The 16,737-nt window shown below is 52.2% G+C and overlaps 1 protein-coding gene across 4 annotated transcripts in view; it reads right to left on the bottom strand.

Moving 5' to 3' along the window:
* The window catches only part of LOC129843524 (exportin-T-like), a 90,284-nt gene that overhangs the window by 9,917 nt on the left and 63,630 nt on the right, over positions 1–16,737 (bottom strand). For all 4 annotated transcript variants that reach the window (XM_055912288.1, XM_055912290.1, XM_055912289.1 and 1 more), the window contains 2 exons: positions 15,259–15,328; positions 8,211–8,449 (listed from right to left, as the gene is read on the bottom strand). In XM_055912288.1, coding sequence (XP_055768263.1) covers positions 8,211–8,449; positions 15,259–15,328 — 309 coding nt within the window. The remainder of the gene's footprint in view (positions 1–8,210; positions 8,450–15,258; positions 15,329–16,737) is intronic.

Below are 16,737 nucleotides of genomic sequence, written 5' to 3'. Positions count from 1 at the left end.
CATTGCTGCTATAACAGCCTCCACTCTTCTGGGAAGGCTTTCCACTAGATGTTGGAACATTACTGCTATAACAGCCTCCACTCTTCTGGGAAGGCTTTCCCCTAGATGTTGGAACATTGCTCCTATAACAGCCTCCACTCTTCTGGGAAGGCTTTCCACTAGATGTTGGAACATTGCTGCTGTAACAGCCTCCACTCTTCTGGGAAGGCTTTCCCCTAGATGTTGGAACATTGCTCCTATAACAGCCTCCACTCTTCTGGGAAGGCTTTCCACTAGATGTTGGAACATTGCTGCTGTAACAGCCTCCACTCTTCTGGGAAGGCTTTCCTCTAGATGTTGGAACATTGCTGCTATAACAGCCTCCACTCTTCTGGGAAGGCTTTCCACTAGATGTTGGAACATTGCTGCTATAACAGCCTCCACTCTTCTGGGAAGGCTTTCCACTAGATGTTGGAACATTGCTGCTATAACAGCCTCCACTCTTCTGGGAAGGCTTTCCACTAGATGTTGGAACATTGCTGCTATAACAGCCTCCACTCTTCTGGGAAGGCTTTCCACTAGATGATGGAACATTGCTGCTATAACAGCCTCCACTCTTCTGGGAAGGCTTTCCACTAGATGTTGGAACATTGCTGCTATAACAGCCTCCACTCTTCTGGGAAGGCTTTCCACTAGATGTTGGAACATTGCTGCTATAACAGCCTCCACTCTTCTGGGAAGGCTTTCCACTAGATGTTGGAACATTGCTGCTATAACAGCCTCCACTCTTCTGGGAAGGCTTTCCACTAGATGTTGGAACATTGCTGCTATAACAGCCTCCACTCTTCTGGGAAGGCTTTCCACTAGATGTTGGAACATTGCTGCTATAACAGCCTCCACTCTTCTGGGAAGGCTTTCCCCTAGATGTTGGAACATTGCTCCTATAACAGCCTCCACTCTTCTGGGAAGGCTTTCCACTAGATGTTGGAACATTGCTGCTATAACAGCCTCCACTCTTCTGGGAAGGCTTTCCACTAGATGTTGGAACATTGCTGCTATAACAGCCTCCACTCTTCTGGGAAGGCTTTCCACTAGATGTTGAAACATTGCTGCTATAACAGCCTCCACTCTTCTGGGAAGGCTTTCCACTAGATGTTGGAACATTGCTGCTATAACAGCCTCCACTCTTCTGGGAAGGCTTTCCACTAGATGTTGGAACATTGCTGCTATAACAGCCTCCACTCTTCTGGGAAGGCTTTCCACTAGATGTTGGAACATTGCTGCTATAACAGCCTCCACTCTTCTGGGAAGGCTTTCCACTAGATGTTGGAACATTGCTGCAATAACAGCCTCCACTCTTCTGGGAAGGCTTTCCACTAGATGTTGGAACATTGCTGCTATAACAGCCTCCACTCTTCTGGGAAGGCTTTCCACTAGATGTTGGAACATTGCTGCTATAACAGCCTCCACTCTTCTGGGAAGGCTTTCCACTAGATGTTGGAACATTGCTGCTATAACAGCCTCCACTCTTCTGGGAAGGCTTTCCACTAGATGTTGGAACATTGCTGCTATAACAGCCTCCACTCTTCTGGGAAGGCTTTCCACTAGATGTTGGAACATTGCTGCTATAACAGCCTCCACTCTTCTGGGAAGGCTTTCCACTAGATGTTGGAACATTGCTGCTATAACAGCCTCCACTCTTCTGGGAAGGCTTTCCACTAGATGTTGGAACATTGCTGCTATAACAGCCTCCACTCTTCTGGGAAGGCTTTCCACTAGATGTTGGAACATTGCTGCTGTAACAGCCTCCACTCTTCTGGGAAGGCTTTCCACTAGATGTAGGAACATTGCTGCTATAACAGCCTCCGCTCTTCTGGGAAGGCTTTCCTCTAGATGTTCGAACATTGCTGCTATAACAGCCTCCACTCTTCTGGGAAGGCTTTCCACTAGATGTAGGAACATTGCTGCTATAACAGCCTCCGCTCTTCTGGGAAGGCTTTCCTCTAGATGTTCGAACATTGCTGCTATAACAGCCTCCGCTCTTCTGGGAAGGCTTTCCACTAGATGTAGGAACATTGCTGCTATAACAGCCTCCGCTCTTCTGGGAAGGCTTTCCTCTAGATGTTCGAACATTGCTGCTATAACAGCCTCCGCTCTTCTGGGAAGGCTTTCCACTAGATGTTGGAACATTGCTGCTATAACAGCCTCCACTCTTCTGGGAAGGCTTTCCACTAGATGTTGGAACATTGCTGCTATAACAGCCTCCACTCTTCTGGGAAGGCTTTCCACTAGATGTTGGAACATTGCTGCTATAACAGCCTCCACTCTTCTGGGAAGGCTTTCCACTAGATGTTGGAACATTGCTGCTATAACAGCCTCCACTCTTCTGGGAAGGCTTTCCACTAGATGTTGGAACATTGCTGCTATAACAGCCTCCACTCTTCTGGGAAGGCTTTCCACTAGATGTTGGAACATTGCTGCTATAACAGCCTCCACTCTTCTGGGAAGGCTTTCCACTAGATGTTGGAACATTGCTGCTATAACAGCCTCCACTCTTCTGGGAAGGCTTTCCTCTAGATGTTCGAACATTGCTGCTATAACAGCCTCCACTCTTCTGGGAATGCTTTCCACTAGATGTTGGAACATTGCTGCTATAACAGCCTCCACTCTTCTGGGAAGGCTTTCCACTAGATGTAGGAACATTGCTGTTATAACAGCCTCCACTCTTCTGGGAAGGCTTTCCACTAGATGTTGGAACATTGCTGCTATAACAGCCTCCACTCTTCTAGGAAGGCTTTCCACTAGATGTTGGAACATTGCTGCTATAACAGCCTCCACTCTTCTGGGAAACATTCATGTGCTGAAAATCTCTAATTGTTTGCGTAGTCAACTTACACACAGCTCTGACACACACACTTACCCCACCAGACATGCCACCAGGGGTCTTTTCACAGTCCCCAAATCCAGAACAAAGTCCAGAAAACGTACAGTATTATAGAGAGCCATTATTGCATGGAACTTCCTTCCATCTCATATTGCTTTAAATAAACAGCAAACCTGGTTTAAAACCCCCAGATAAAGCATCGCCTCTCCCCTATTTGAACTAGATAGTTTGTGTGTGAATGCAATATGTGCCTTTTTTAAATGTTTTATGTAGTTCTGTCCTTGAGCTGTTCTTGTTTATTAATGTTTCTGTATCATGTTTCAGGTGGGACCCCAGGAAGAGTAGCTGCTGCTTTTACAACAGCTAATGGGGAACCTAATAAAATACCAAAATAGCCGAACCCGGACGACGCTGGGCCAACCCCTCCCCGAACACGGACGACGCTGGGCCAATCCCTCCCCTAACCGGGACGACGCTGGGCCAATCCCTCCCCTAACCGGGACGACGCTGGGCCAATCCCTCCCCTAACCGGGACGACGCTGGGCCAATCCCTCCCCTAACCCGGACGACGCTGGGCCAATCCCTCCCCTAACCCGGACGACGCTGGGCCAATCCCTCCCCTAACCCGGACGACGCTGGGCCAATCCCTCCCCTAACCCGGACGACGCTGGGCCAATCCCTCCCCTAACCGGGACGACGCTGGGCCAATCCCTCCCCTAACCGGGTCGACGCTGGGCCAATCCCTCCCCTAACCGGGACGACGCTGGGCCAATCCCTCCCCTAACCGGGACGACGCTGGGCCAATCCCTCCCCTAACCGGGACGACGCTGGGCCAATCCCTCCCCTAACCGGGACGACGCTGGGCCAATCCCTCCCCTAACCGGGACGACGCTGGGCCAATCCCTCCCCTAACCCGGACGACGCTGGGCCAATCCCTCCCCTAACCCGGACGACGCTGGGCCAATCCCTCCCCTAACCGGGACGACGCTGGGCCAATCCCTCCCCTAACCCGGACGACGCTGGGCCAATCCCTCCCTAACCCGGACGACGCTGGGCCAATCCCTCCCCTAACCCGGACGACGCTGGGCCAATCCCTCCCCTAACCCGGACGACGCTGGGCCAATCCCTCCCCTAACCCGGACGACGCTGGGCCAATCCCTCCCCTAACCCGGACGACGCTGGGCCAATCCCTCCCCTAACCGGGACGACGCTGGGCCAATCCCTCCCCTAACCGGGACGACGCTGGGCCAATCCCTCCCCTAACCGGGACGACGCTGGGCCAATCCCTCCCCTAACCGGGACGACGCTGGGCCAATCCCTCCCCTAACCGGGACGACGCTGGGCCAATCCCTCCCCTAACCGGGACGACGCTGGGCCAATCCCTCCCCTAACCGGGACGACGCTGGGCCAATCCCTCCCCTAACCGGGACGACGCTGGGCCAATCCCTCCCCTAACCGGGACGACGCTGGGCCAATCCCTCCCCTAACCCGGACGTCGCTGGGCCAATCCCTCCCCTAACCCGGACGTCGCTGGGCCAATCCCTCCCCTAACCGGGACGACGCTGGGCCAATCCCTCCCCTAACCCGGACGACGCTGGGCCAATCCCTCCCCTAACCCGGACGACGCTGGGCCAATCCCTCCCCTAACCGGGACGACGCTGGGCCAAACCCTCCCCGAACCCGGACGACGCTGGGCCAATCCCTCCCCTAACCCGGACGACGCTGGGCCAATCCCTCCCCTAACCGGGACGACGCTGGGCCAAACCCTCCCCTAACCGGGACGACGCTGGGCCAATCCCTCCCCTAACCCGGACGACGCTGGGCCAATCCCTCCCCTTACCGGGACGACGCTGGGCCAATCCCTCCCCTAACCCGGACGACGCTGGGCCAATCCCTCCCCTTACCGGGACGACGCTGGGCCAATCCCTCCCCTAACCGGGACGACGCTGGGCCAATCCCTCCCCTAACCGGGACGACGCTGGGCCAATCCCTCCCCCAACCCGGACGACGCTGGGCCAATCCCTCCCCTAACCGGGACGACGCTGGGCCAATCCCTCCCCTAACCGGGACGACGCTGGGCCAATCCCTCCCCTTACCGGGACGACGCTGGGCCAATCCCTCCCTAACCGGGACGACGCTGGGCCAATCCCTCCCCTAACCCGGACGACGCTGGGCCAATCCCTCCCCTAACCGGGACGACGCTGGGCCAATCCCTCCCCTAACCGGGACGACGCTGGGCCAATCCCTCCCCTAACCGGGACGACGCTGGGCCAATCCCTCCCCTAACCGGGACGACGCTGGGCCAATCCCTCCCCTAACCGGGACGACGCTGGGCCAATCCCTCCCCTAACCGGGACGACGCTGGGCCAATCCCTCCCCTAACCGGGACGACGCTGGGCCAATCCCTCCCCTAACCGGGACGACGCTGGGCCAATCCCTCCCCTAACCGGGACGACGCTGGGCCAATCCCTCCCCTAACCGGGACGACGCTGGGCCAATCCCTCCCCTAACCGGGACGACGCTGGGCCAATCCCTCCCCTAACCGGGACGACGCTGGGCCAATCCCTCCCCTAACCGGGACGACGCTGGGCCAATCCCTCCCCTAACCGGGACGACGCTGGGCCAATCCCTCCCCTAACCGGGACGACGCTGGGCCAATCCCTCCCCTAACCCGGACGACGCTGGGCCAATCCCTCCCCTAACCCGGACGACGCTGGGCCAATCCCTCCCCTAACCGGGACGACGCTAGGCCAATCCCTCCCCTAACCGGGACGACGCTGGGCCAATCCCTCCCCTAACCCGGACGACGCTGGGCCAATCCCTCCCCTAACCCGGACGACGCTGGGCCAATCCCTCCCCTAACCCGGACGACGCTGGGCCAATCGTGCGCCGCCTCATGGGTGTCCCGGTCGCGGCCGGCTGCGACACAGCCTGGAATCAAACCCGGGTCAGTAGTGACGCCTCTAGCGCTGCAGTGCCTTAGACCGCTGGCCACCCGATACGCCGACTGGGCCTTATTTATAACCAAATGTTGGAGTTGGGGGTTGGTGTGTACATCAGGGTGTGTGTGTACATCAGGGTGTGTGTGTGTGTACATCAGGGTATGTGTGTGTGTGTACATCAGGGTGTGTGTGTGTGTACATCAGGGTGTGTGTGTGTGTACATCAGTGTGTGTGTGTGTACATCAGTGTGTGTGTGTGTACATCAGGGTGTGTGTGTGTGTGTACATCAGGGTGTGTGTGTGTGTGTACATCAGGGTGTGTGTGTGTGTGTACATCAGGGTGTGTGTACATCAGGGTGTGTGTGTGTGTACATCAGGGTGTGTGTGTGTGTGTGTGTGTGTGTGTGTGTGTGTGTACATCAGGGTGTGTGTGTGTGCGTGCGTGCGTGTGTACATCAGGGTGTGCGTGTGTACATCAGGGTGTGTGTGTACATCAGGGTGTGTGTGTGTACATCACGGTGTGTGTGTGTACATCAGGGTGTGTGCGTGTACATCAGGGTGTGTGTGTGTACATCAGGGTGTGTGTACACCAGGGTGTGTGTGTGTACATCAGGGTGTGTGTGTGTGTGTGTGTGTGTGTACATCAGGGTGTGTGTGTACATCAGGGTGTGTGTGTGTACATCAGGGTGTGTGTGTGTACATCAGTGTGTGTGTGTGTACATCAGGGTGTGTGTGTGTACATCAGGGTGTGTGTGTGTACATCAGGGTGTGTGTGTGTACATCAGTGTGTGTGTGTACATCAGGGTGTGTGTGTGTGTGTACATCAGGGTGTGTGTGTGTGTGTGTACATCAGGGTGTGTGTGTGTGTGTGTACATCAGGGTGTGTGTGTGTGTGTGTGTGTGTGTACATCAGGGTGTGTGTGTGTGTGTGTACATCAGGGTGTGTGTGTGTGTGTGTGTGTGTGTGTGTGTGTGTGTGTGTGTGTGTGTGTGTGTGTGTGTGTACATCAGTGTGTGTGTGTGTGTGTGTGTGTGTGTGTGTGTGTGTGTGTGTGTGTGTGTGTGTGTGTGTGTGTGTGTGTGTGTGTGTGTGTGTACATCAGGGTGTGTGTGTGTGTGTGTGTGTGTGTGTGTGTGTGTGTGTGTGTGTGTGTGTGTGTGTACATCAGGGTGTGTGTGTGTGTACATCAGGGTGTGTGTGTGTGTGTACATCAGGGTGTGTGTGTGTGTGTACATCAGGGTGTGTGTGTGTGTACATCAGGGTGTGTGTGTGTGTACATCAGGGTGTGTGTGTGTACATCAGGGTGTGTGTGTGTACATCAGGGTGTGTGTGTGTACATCAGGGTGTGTGTGTGTGTACATCAGGGTGTGTGTGTGTACATCAGGGTGTGTGTGTGTGTGTGTGTGTGTGTGTGTGTGTGTGTGTGTGTGTGTGTGTACATCAGGGTGTGTGTGTGTACATCAGGGTGTGTGTGTGTACATCAGGGTGTGTGTGTGTGTACATCAGGGTGTGTGTGTGTACATCAGGGTGTGTGTGTGTACATCAGGGTGTGTGTGTGTGTGTGTGTGTACATCAGGGTGTGTGTACATCAGGGTGTGTGTGTACATCAGTGTGTGTGTGTACATCATGGTGTGTGTGTGTGTGTGTGTGTGTGTGTGTGTGTGTGTGTGTGTGTGTGTACATCAGTGTGTGTGTGTGTACATCAGGGTGTGTGTGTGTGTGTGTGTGTGTGTGTGTGTGTGTGTGTGTGTGTGTGTGTGTGTACATCAGTGTGTGCGTGTACATCAGGGTGTGTGTGTGTACATCAGTGTGTGCGTGTACATCAGGGTGTGCGTGTGTACATCAGGGTGTGCGTGTGTACATCAGGGTGTGCGTGTGTACATCAGGGTGTGTGTGTGTACATCAGGATGTGTGTGTGTGTACATCAGGGTGTGCGTGTGTACATCAGGGTGTGCGTGTGTACATCAGGGTGTGTGTGTGTACATCAGGATGTGTGTGTGTGTGTGTGTGTGTGTGTGTGTGTGTGTGTGTGTACATCAGGGTGTGTGTGTGTGTGTGTGTGTGTGTGTGTGTGTGTGTGTGTGTACATCAGGGTGTGTGTACATCAGGGTGTGTGTGTGTGTGTGTGTGTACATTAGGGTGTGTGTGTGTACATCAGGGTGTGTGTGTGTGTGTGTACATCAGGGTGTGTGTACATCAGGGTGTGTGTGTGTGTGTGTGTGTACATTAGGGTGTGTGTGTGTACATCAGGGTGTGTGTGTGTGTGTGTACATCAGGGTGTGTGTACATCAGGGTGTGTGTACATCAGGGTGTGTGTGTACATCAGTGTGTGTGTGTGTGTGTACATCAGAGTGTGTGTGTGTGTACATCAGTGTGTGTGTGTGTGTGTGTGTGTGTACACCTACCTAGCGAAGCCAACAGCGTGACTGAGACAGTCTGCCAGCGCGGCCCGCCTCTCCTCGTCCCGCTCAGACGCCAGTTTGACCAGCAGCAGACGGAAGGCGTCGGTCAGCGGAGTCAACAGGGATCTCATCAGAGCCTGCTTCCTCTCGGCGGGACTCTCTCCGTGGACGATCAACACCCCCGCCGTCTCAAATATAAACAGCTGGTCATCGCTGGTCAGCAGCGCCGGGAAACCGTTCTCCTGGGGTACATATGGGGAGGGGAACGAAGGTCAGTACAGAGGGAGGGTAATGTATGGAGGGGAACGAAGGTCAGTACAGAGGGAGGGTAATGTATGGAGGGGAACGAAGGTCAGGACAGAGGGAGAGGAACGAAGGTCAGTACAGAGGGAGGGTAATGTATGGAGGGGAACGAAGGTCAGTACAGAGGGAGGGGAACGAAGGTCAGGACAGAGGGAGGGTAATGTATGGAGGGGAACGAAGGTCAGGACAGAGGGAGGGTAATGTATGGAGGGGAACGAAGGTCAGTACAGAGGGAGGGGAACGAAGGTCAGGACAGAGGGAGGGTAATGTATGGAGGGTAATGAAGGTCAGCACAGAGGGAGGGTAATGTATGGAGGGGAACGAAGGTCAGTACAGAGGGAGGGTGATGTATGGAGGGTAATGAAGGTCAGTACAGAGGGAGGGTAATGTATGGAGGGGAACGAAGGTCAGTACAGAGGGAGGGTAATGTATGGAGGGGAACGAAGGTCAGTACAGAGGGAGGGTAATGCACCGAGAGGGAGGATAATGTATGGAGGGTAATGAAGGTCAGTACAGAGGGAGGGTAATGTACGGAGGGGAATGAAGGTCAGTACAGAGGGAGGGGAATGTATGGAGGGGAATGAAGGTCAGTACAGAGGGAGGGTAATGTATGGAGGGGAATGAAGGTCAGTACAGAGGGAGGGTGATGTATGGAGGGGAACGAAGTACAGTACAGAGGGAGGGAGGATAATGTATGGAGGGGAATGAAGGTCAGTACAGAGGGAGGGTAATGTACGGAGGGGAATGAAGGTCAGTACAGAGGGAGGGTAATGTATGGAGGGGAACGAAGGTCAGTACAGAGGGAGGGTAATGTATGGAGGGGAACGAAGGTCAGTACAGAGGGAGGGTAATGTATGGAGGGGAACGAAGGTCAGTACAGAGGGAGGGTAATGTATGGAGGGGAACGAAGGTCAGGACAGAGGGAGAGGAACGAAGGTCAGTACAGAGGGAGGGTAATGTATGGAGGGGAACGAAGGTCAGTACAGAGGGAGGGGAACGAAGGTCAGGACAGAGGGAGGGTAATGTATGGAGGGGAACGAAGGTCAGGACAGAGGGAGGGTAATGTATGGAGGGGAACGAAGGTCAGTACAGAGGGAGGGGAACGAAGGTCAGGACAGAGGGAGGGTAATGTATGGAGGGTAATGAAGGTCAGTACAGAGGGAGGGTAATGTATGGAGGGGAATGAAGGTCAGTACAGAGGGAGGGTAATGTATGGAGGGGAACGAAGATCAGTACAGAGGGAGGGTGATGTATGGAGGGTAATGAAGGTCAGTACAGAGGGAGGGTAATGTATGGAGGGGAATGAAGGTCAGTACAGAGGGAGGGTAATGTATGGAGGGGAACGAAGGTCAGTACAGAGGGAGGGTAATGTATGGAGGGGAACGAAGGTCAGTACAGAGGGAGGGTAATGCACCGAGAGGGAGGATAATGTATGGAGGGTAATGAAGGTCAGTACAGAGGGAGGGTAATGTACGGAGGGGAATGAAGGTCAGTACAGAGGGAGGGGAATGTATGGAGGGGAATGAAGGTCAGTACAGAGGGAGGGTAATGTATGGAGGGGAATGAAGGTCAGTACAGAGGGAGGGTGATGTATGGAGGGGAACGAAGTACAGTACAGAGGGAGGGAGGATAATGTATGGAGGGTAATGAAGGTCAGTACAGAGGGAGGGTAATGTATGGAGGGGAATGAAGGTCAGTACAGAGGGAGGGTAATGTATGGAGGGGAACGAAGGTCAGTACAGAGGGAGGGTAATGTATGGAGGGGAACGAAGGTCAGTACAGAGGGAGGGTAATGCACCGAGAGGGAGGATAATGTATGGAGGGTAATGAAGGTCAGTACAGAGGGAGGGTAATGTACGGAGGGGAATGAAGGTCAGTACAGAGGGAGGGGAATGTATGGAGGGGAATGAAGGTCAGTACAGAGGGAGGGTAATGTATGGAGGGGAATGAAGGTCAGTACAGAGGGAGGGTGATGTATGGAGGGGAACGAAGTACAGTACAGAGGGAGGGAGGATAATGTATGGAGGGGAATGAAGGTCAGTACAGAGGGAGGGTAATGTACGGAGGGGAACGAAGGTCAGTACAGAGGGAGGGTAATGTACGGAGGGGAATGAAAATCAGTACAGAGGGAGGGTAATGTACGGAGGGGAATGAAAGTCAGTACAGAGGGAGGGTGATGTATGGAGGGGAATGAAGGTCAGTACAGAGGGAGGGTAATGTACGGAGGGGAATGAAGGTCAGTACAGAGGGAGGGTAATGTACGGAGGGGAATGAAGGTCAGTACAGAGGAAGGGTAATGTACGGAGGGGAATGAAGGTCAGTACAGAGTGAGGGTAATGTACGGAGGGGAATGAAGATCAGTACAGCGGGAGGGTAATGTATGGAGGGGAATGAAGGTCAGTACAGAGGGAGGGTAATGTATGGAGGGGAATGAAGGTCAGCACAGATGGAGGATAATGTATGGAGGGGAATGAAGGTCAGTACAGAGGGAGGGTCATGTATGGAGGGGAATGAAGGTCAGTACAGAGGGAGGGTGATGTATGGAGGGGAACGAAGTACAGTACAGAGGGAGGGAGGATAATGTACGGAGGGGAATGAAGGTCAGTACAGAGGGAGGGTGATGTATGGAGGGGAACGAAGTACAGTACAGAGGGAGGGAGGATAATGTATGGAGGGGAATGAAGGTCAGTACAGAGGGAGGGTAATGTACGGAGGGGAACGAAGGTCAGTACAGAGGGAGGGTAATGTACGGAGGGGAATGAAAATCAGTACAGAGGGAGGGTAATGTACGGAGGGGAACGAAGGTCAGTACAGAGGGAGGGTAATGTACGGAGGGGAATGAAGGTCAGTAGAGAGGGAGGGTAATGTACGGAGGGGAATGAAGGTCAGTACAGAGGGAGGGTAATGTATGGAGGGGAACGAAGTACAGTACAGAGGGAGGGAGATGTATGGAGGGGAACGAAGTACAGTACAGAGGGAGGGAGGATAATGTATGGAGGGGAATGAAGGTCAGTACAGAGGGAGGGTAATGTACGGAGGGGAACGAAGGTCAGTACAGAGGGAGGGTAATGTACGGAGGGGAATGAAAATCAGTACAGAGGGAGGGTAATGTACGGAGGGGAATGAAAGTCAGTACAGAGGGAGGGTGATGTATGGAGGGGAATGAAGGTCAGTACAGAGGGAGGGTAATGTACGGAGGGGAATGAAGGTCAGTACAGAGGGAGGGTAATGTACGGAGGGGAATGAAGGTCAGTACAGAGGAAGGGTAATGTACGGAGGGGAATGAAGGTCAGTACAGAGTGAGGGTAATGTACGGAGGGGAATGAAGATCAGTACAGCGGGAGGGTAATGTATGGAGGGGAATGAAGGTCAGTACAGAGGGAGGGTAATGTATGGAGGGGAATGAAGGTCAGCACAGATGGAGGATAATGTATGGAGGGGAATGAAGGTCAGTACAGAGGGAGGGTCATGTATGGAGGGGAATGAAGGTCAGTACAGAGGGAGGGTGATGTATGGAGGGGAACGAAGTACAGTACAGAGGGAGGGAGGATAATGTACGGAGGGGAATGAAGGTCAGTACAGAGGGAGGGTGATGTATGGAGGGGAACGAAGTACAGTACAGAGGGAGGGAGGATAATGTATGGAGGGGAATGAAGGTCAGTACAGAGGGAGGGTAATGTACGGAGGGGAACGAAGGTCAGTACAGAGGGAGGGTAATGTACGGAGGGGAATGAAAATCAGTACAGAGGGAGGGTAATGTACGGAGGGGAACGAAGGTCAGTACAGAGGGAGGGTAATGTACGGAGGGGAATGAAGGTCAGTAGAGAGGGAGGGTAATGTACGGAGGGGAATGAAGGTCAGTACAGAGGGAGGGTAATGTATGGAGGGGAACGAAGTACAGTACAGAGGGAGGGAGATGTATGGAGGGGAACGAAGTACAGTACAGAGGGAGGGAGGATAATGTATGGAGGGGAATGAAGGTCAGTACAGAGGGAGGGTAATGTACGGAGGGGAACGAAGGTCAGTACAGAGGGAGGGTAATGTACGGAGGGGAATGAAAATCAGTACAGAGGGAGGGTAATGTACGGAGGGGAATGAAAGTCAGTACAGAGGGAGGGTGATGTATGGAGGGGAATGAAGGTCAGTACAGAGGGAGGGTAATGTACGGAGGGGAATGAAGGTCAGTACAGAGGGAGGGTAATGTACGGAGGGGAATGAAGGTCAGTACAGAGGAAGGGTAATGTACGGAGGGGAATGAAGGTCAGTACAGAGTGAGGGTAATGTACGGAGGGGAATGAAGATCAGTACAGCGGGAGGGTAATGTATGGAGGGGAATGAAGGTCAGTACAGAGGGAGGGTAATGTATGGAGGGGAATGAAGGTCAGCACAGATGGAGGATAATGTATGGAGGGGAATGGAGTTCAGTACAGAGGGAGGATAATGTATGGAGGGGAACGAAGGTCAGTACATAGGGAGGGTAATGTATGGAGGGTAAGGTAGGTCAGTGAAGAGAGAGCGAGCTATAGAGGGTAATATATGGAGGGTAATGTATGAGGGGAGGTAACTTACAGGAGGAGCTAGCTCAGCTGGTCTGTAGAGGGTAATGTGTATGAGGGTAATGTATATGAGGGGAGAGGTAACTTACAGGAGGAGGTAGCTCCAGCAGGTCTGTAGAGGGTAATGTATGAGGGGAGAGGTAACTTACAGGAGGAGTTAGCTCCAGCAGGTCTGTAGAGGGTAATGTATGAGGGGAGAGGTAACTTACAGGAGGAGCTAGCTCCAGCAGGTCTGTAGAGGGTAATGTGTAGAGGGTAATGTATGTGAGGGGAGAGGTAACTTACAGGAGGAGCCAGCTCCAGGTCTGTAGAGGGTAATGTATGAGAGGAGAGGTAACTTACAGGAGGAGCTAGCTCCAGGTCTGTAGAGGGTAATGTATGAGGGGAGAGGTAACTTACAGGAGGAGGTAGCTCCAGCAGGTCTGTAGAGGGTAATGTATGAGAGGAGAGGTAACTTACAGGAGGAGCTAGCTCCAGGTCTGTAGAGGGTAATGTATGAGAGGAGAGGTAACTTACAGGAGGAGCTAGCTCCAGGTCTGTAGAGGGTAATGTATGAGGGGAGAGGTAACTTACAGGAGGAGCTAGCTCCAGGTCTGTAGAGGGTAATGTATCAGGGGAGAGGTAACTTACAGGAGGAGCTAGCTCCAGGTCTGTAGAGGGTAATGTGTAGAGGGTAATGTATATGAGAGGAGAGGTAACTTACAGGAGGAGCCAGCTCCAGGTCTGTAGAGGGTAATGTATGAGAGGAGAGGTAACTTACAGGAGGAGCCAGCTCCAGGTCTGTAGAAGGTAATGTATATGAGAGGAGAGGTAACTTACAGGAGGAGCTAGCTCCAGGTCTGTAGAGGGTAATGTATGAGGGGAGAGGTAACTTACAGGAGGAGCTAGCTCCAGCAGGTCTGTAGAGGGTAATGTGTAGAGGGTAATGTGTGAGAGGAGAGGTAACTTACAGGAGGAGCTAGCTCCAGGTCTGTAGAGGGTAATGTATGAGGGGAGAGGTAACTTACAGGAGGAGCTAGCTCCAGGTCTGTAGAGGGTAATGTATGAGAGGAGAGGTAACTTACAGGAGGAGCTAGCTCCAGCAGGTCTGTAGAGGGTAATGTATGAGGGGAGAGGTAACTTACAGGAGGAGCCAGCTCCAGGTCTGTAGAGGGTAATGTATGAGGGGAGAGGTAACTTACAGGAGGAGCCAGCTCCAGGTCTGTAGAGGGTAATGTATGAGGGGAGATGTAACTTACAGGAGGAGCTAGCTCCAGGTCTGTAGAGGGTAATGTATGAGGGGAGAGGTAACTTACAGGAGGAGCTAGCTCCAGGTCTGTAGAGGGTAATGTATATGAGGGGAGAGGTAACTTACAGGAGGAGCCAGCTCCAGGTCTGTAGAGGGTAATGTATGAGGGGAGAGGTAACTTACAGGAGGAGCCAGCTCCAGGTCTGTAGAGGGTAATGTATGAGGGGAGAGGTAACTTACAGGAGGAGCCAGCTCCAGGTCTGTAGAGGGTAATGTATGAGGGGAGAGGTAACTTAAAGGAGGAGCCAGCTCCAGGTCTGTAGAGGGTAATGTATGAGGGGAGAGGTAACTTACAGGAGGAGCTAGCTCCAGGTCTGTAGAGGGTAATGTATGAGGGGAGAGGTAACTTACAGGAGGAGCTAGCTCCAGGTCTGTAGAGGGTAATGTATGAGGGGAGAGGTAACTTACAGGAGGAGCTAGCTCCAGGTCTGTAGAGGGTAATGTATATGAGGGGAGAGGTAACTTACAGGAGGAGCCAGCTCCAGGTCTGTAGAGGGTAATGTATGAGGGGAGAGGTAACTTACAGGAGGAGCCAGCTCCAGGTCTGTAGAGGGTAATGTATGAGGGGAGAGGTAACTTACAGGAGGAGCCAGCTCCAGGTCTGTAGAGGGTAATGTATGAGGGGAGAGGTAACTTACAGGAGGAGCTAGCTCCAGCAGGTCTGTAGAGGGTAATGTGTAGAGGGTAATGTGTAGAGGGTAATGTATATGAGGGGAGAGGTAACTTACAGGAGGAGCTAGCTCCAGGTCTGTAGAGGGTAATGTATATGAGGGGAGAGGTAACTTACAGGAGGAGCCAGCTCCAGTTCTGTAGAGGGTAATGTATGAGGGGAGAGGTAACTTACAGGAGGAGCTAGCTCCAGCAGGTCTGTAGAGGGTAATGTATGAGGGGAGAGGTAACTTACAGGAGGAGCTAGCTCCAGCAGGTCCTGTATCCTGGACAGGATGTCTTCAATGAAGGAGTTCATGTGTTTACTGGCAACAGAGTAAACAACAGAGAGCAGGGTTGGGGTCAAACACAAAGAACCTTCTAGAACTATTACTGTAAACAGAGAGCAGGGTTGGGGTCAAACACAAAGAACCTTCTAGAACTATTACTGTAAACAGAGGGCAGGGTTGGGGTCAAACACAAAGAACCTTCTAGAACTATTACTGTAAACAGAGAGCAGGGTTGGGGTCAAACACAAAGAACCTTCTAGAACTATTACTGTAAACAGAGAGCAGGGTTGAGGTCAAACACAAAGAACCTTCTAGAACTATTACTGTAAACAGAGAGCAGGGTTGGGGTCAAACACAAAGAACCTTCTAGAACTATTACTGTAAACAGAGGGCAGGGTTGGGGTCAAACACAAAGAACCTTCTAGAACTATTACTGTAAACAGAGAGCAGGGTTGGGGTCAAACACAAAGAACCTTCTAGAACTATTACTGTAAACAGAGGGCAGGGTTGAGGTCAAACACAAAGAACCTTCTAGAACTATTACTGTAATAGTGAGGGCAGGGTTGAGGTCAAACACAAAGAACCTTCTAGAACTATTACTGTAAACAGAGGGCAGGGTTGGGGTCAAACACAAAGAACCTTCTAGAACTATTACTGTAAACAGAGAGCAGGGTTGGGGTCAAACACAAAGAACCTTCTAGAACTATTACTGTAAACAGAGGGCAGGGTTGGGGTCAAACACAAAGAACCTTCTAGAACTATTACTGTAAACAGAGAGCAGGGTTGGGGTCAAACACAAAGAACCTTCTAGAACTATTACTGTAAACAGAGAGCAGGGTTGGGGTCAAACACAAAGAACCTTCTAGAACTATTACTGTAAACAGAGGGCAGGGTTGGGGTCAAACACAAAGAACCTTCTAGAACTATTACTGTAAACAGAGAGCAGGGTTGGGGTCAAACACAAAGAACCTTCTAGAACTATTACTGTAAACAGAGGGCAGGGTTGAGGTCAAACACAAAGAACCTTCTAGAACTATTACTGTAATAGTGAGGGCAGGGTTGGGGTCAAACACAAAGAACCTTCTAGAACTATTACTGTAATAGTGAGAGCAGGGTTGGGGTCAAACACAAAGAACCTTCTAGAACTATTACTGTAAACAGAGAGCAGGGTTGGGGTCAAACACAAAGAACCTTCTAGAACTATTACTGTAAACAGAGAGCAGGGTTGGGGTCAAACACAAAGAACCTTCTAGAACTATTACTGTAAACAGAGAGCAGGGTTGGGGTCAAACACAAAGAACCTTCTAGAACTATTACTGTAAACAGAGAGCAGGGTTGAGGTCAACCACAAAGAACCTTCTAGAACTATTACTGTAAACAGAGAGCAGGGTTGGGGTCAAACACAAAGAACCTTCTAGAACTATTACTGTAAACAGAGGGCAGGG

The sequence above is a fragment of the Salvelinus fontinalis genome, unplaced genomic scaffold, assembly GCF_029448725.1.
Source record: "Salvelinus fontinalis isolate EN_2023a unplaced genomic scaffold, ASM2944872v1 scaffold_0154, whole genome shotgun sequence".
Lineage (NCBI taxonomy): Eukaryota > Metazoa > Chordata > Actinopteri > Salmoniformes > Salmonidae > Salvelinus > Salvelinus fontinalis.
The sequence above is the reverse complement of the archived record's forward strand: the minus strand, read 5'-3'. Positions and strand labels throughout refer to the sequence as shown.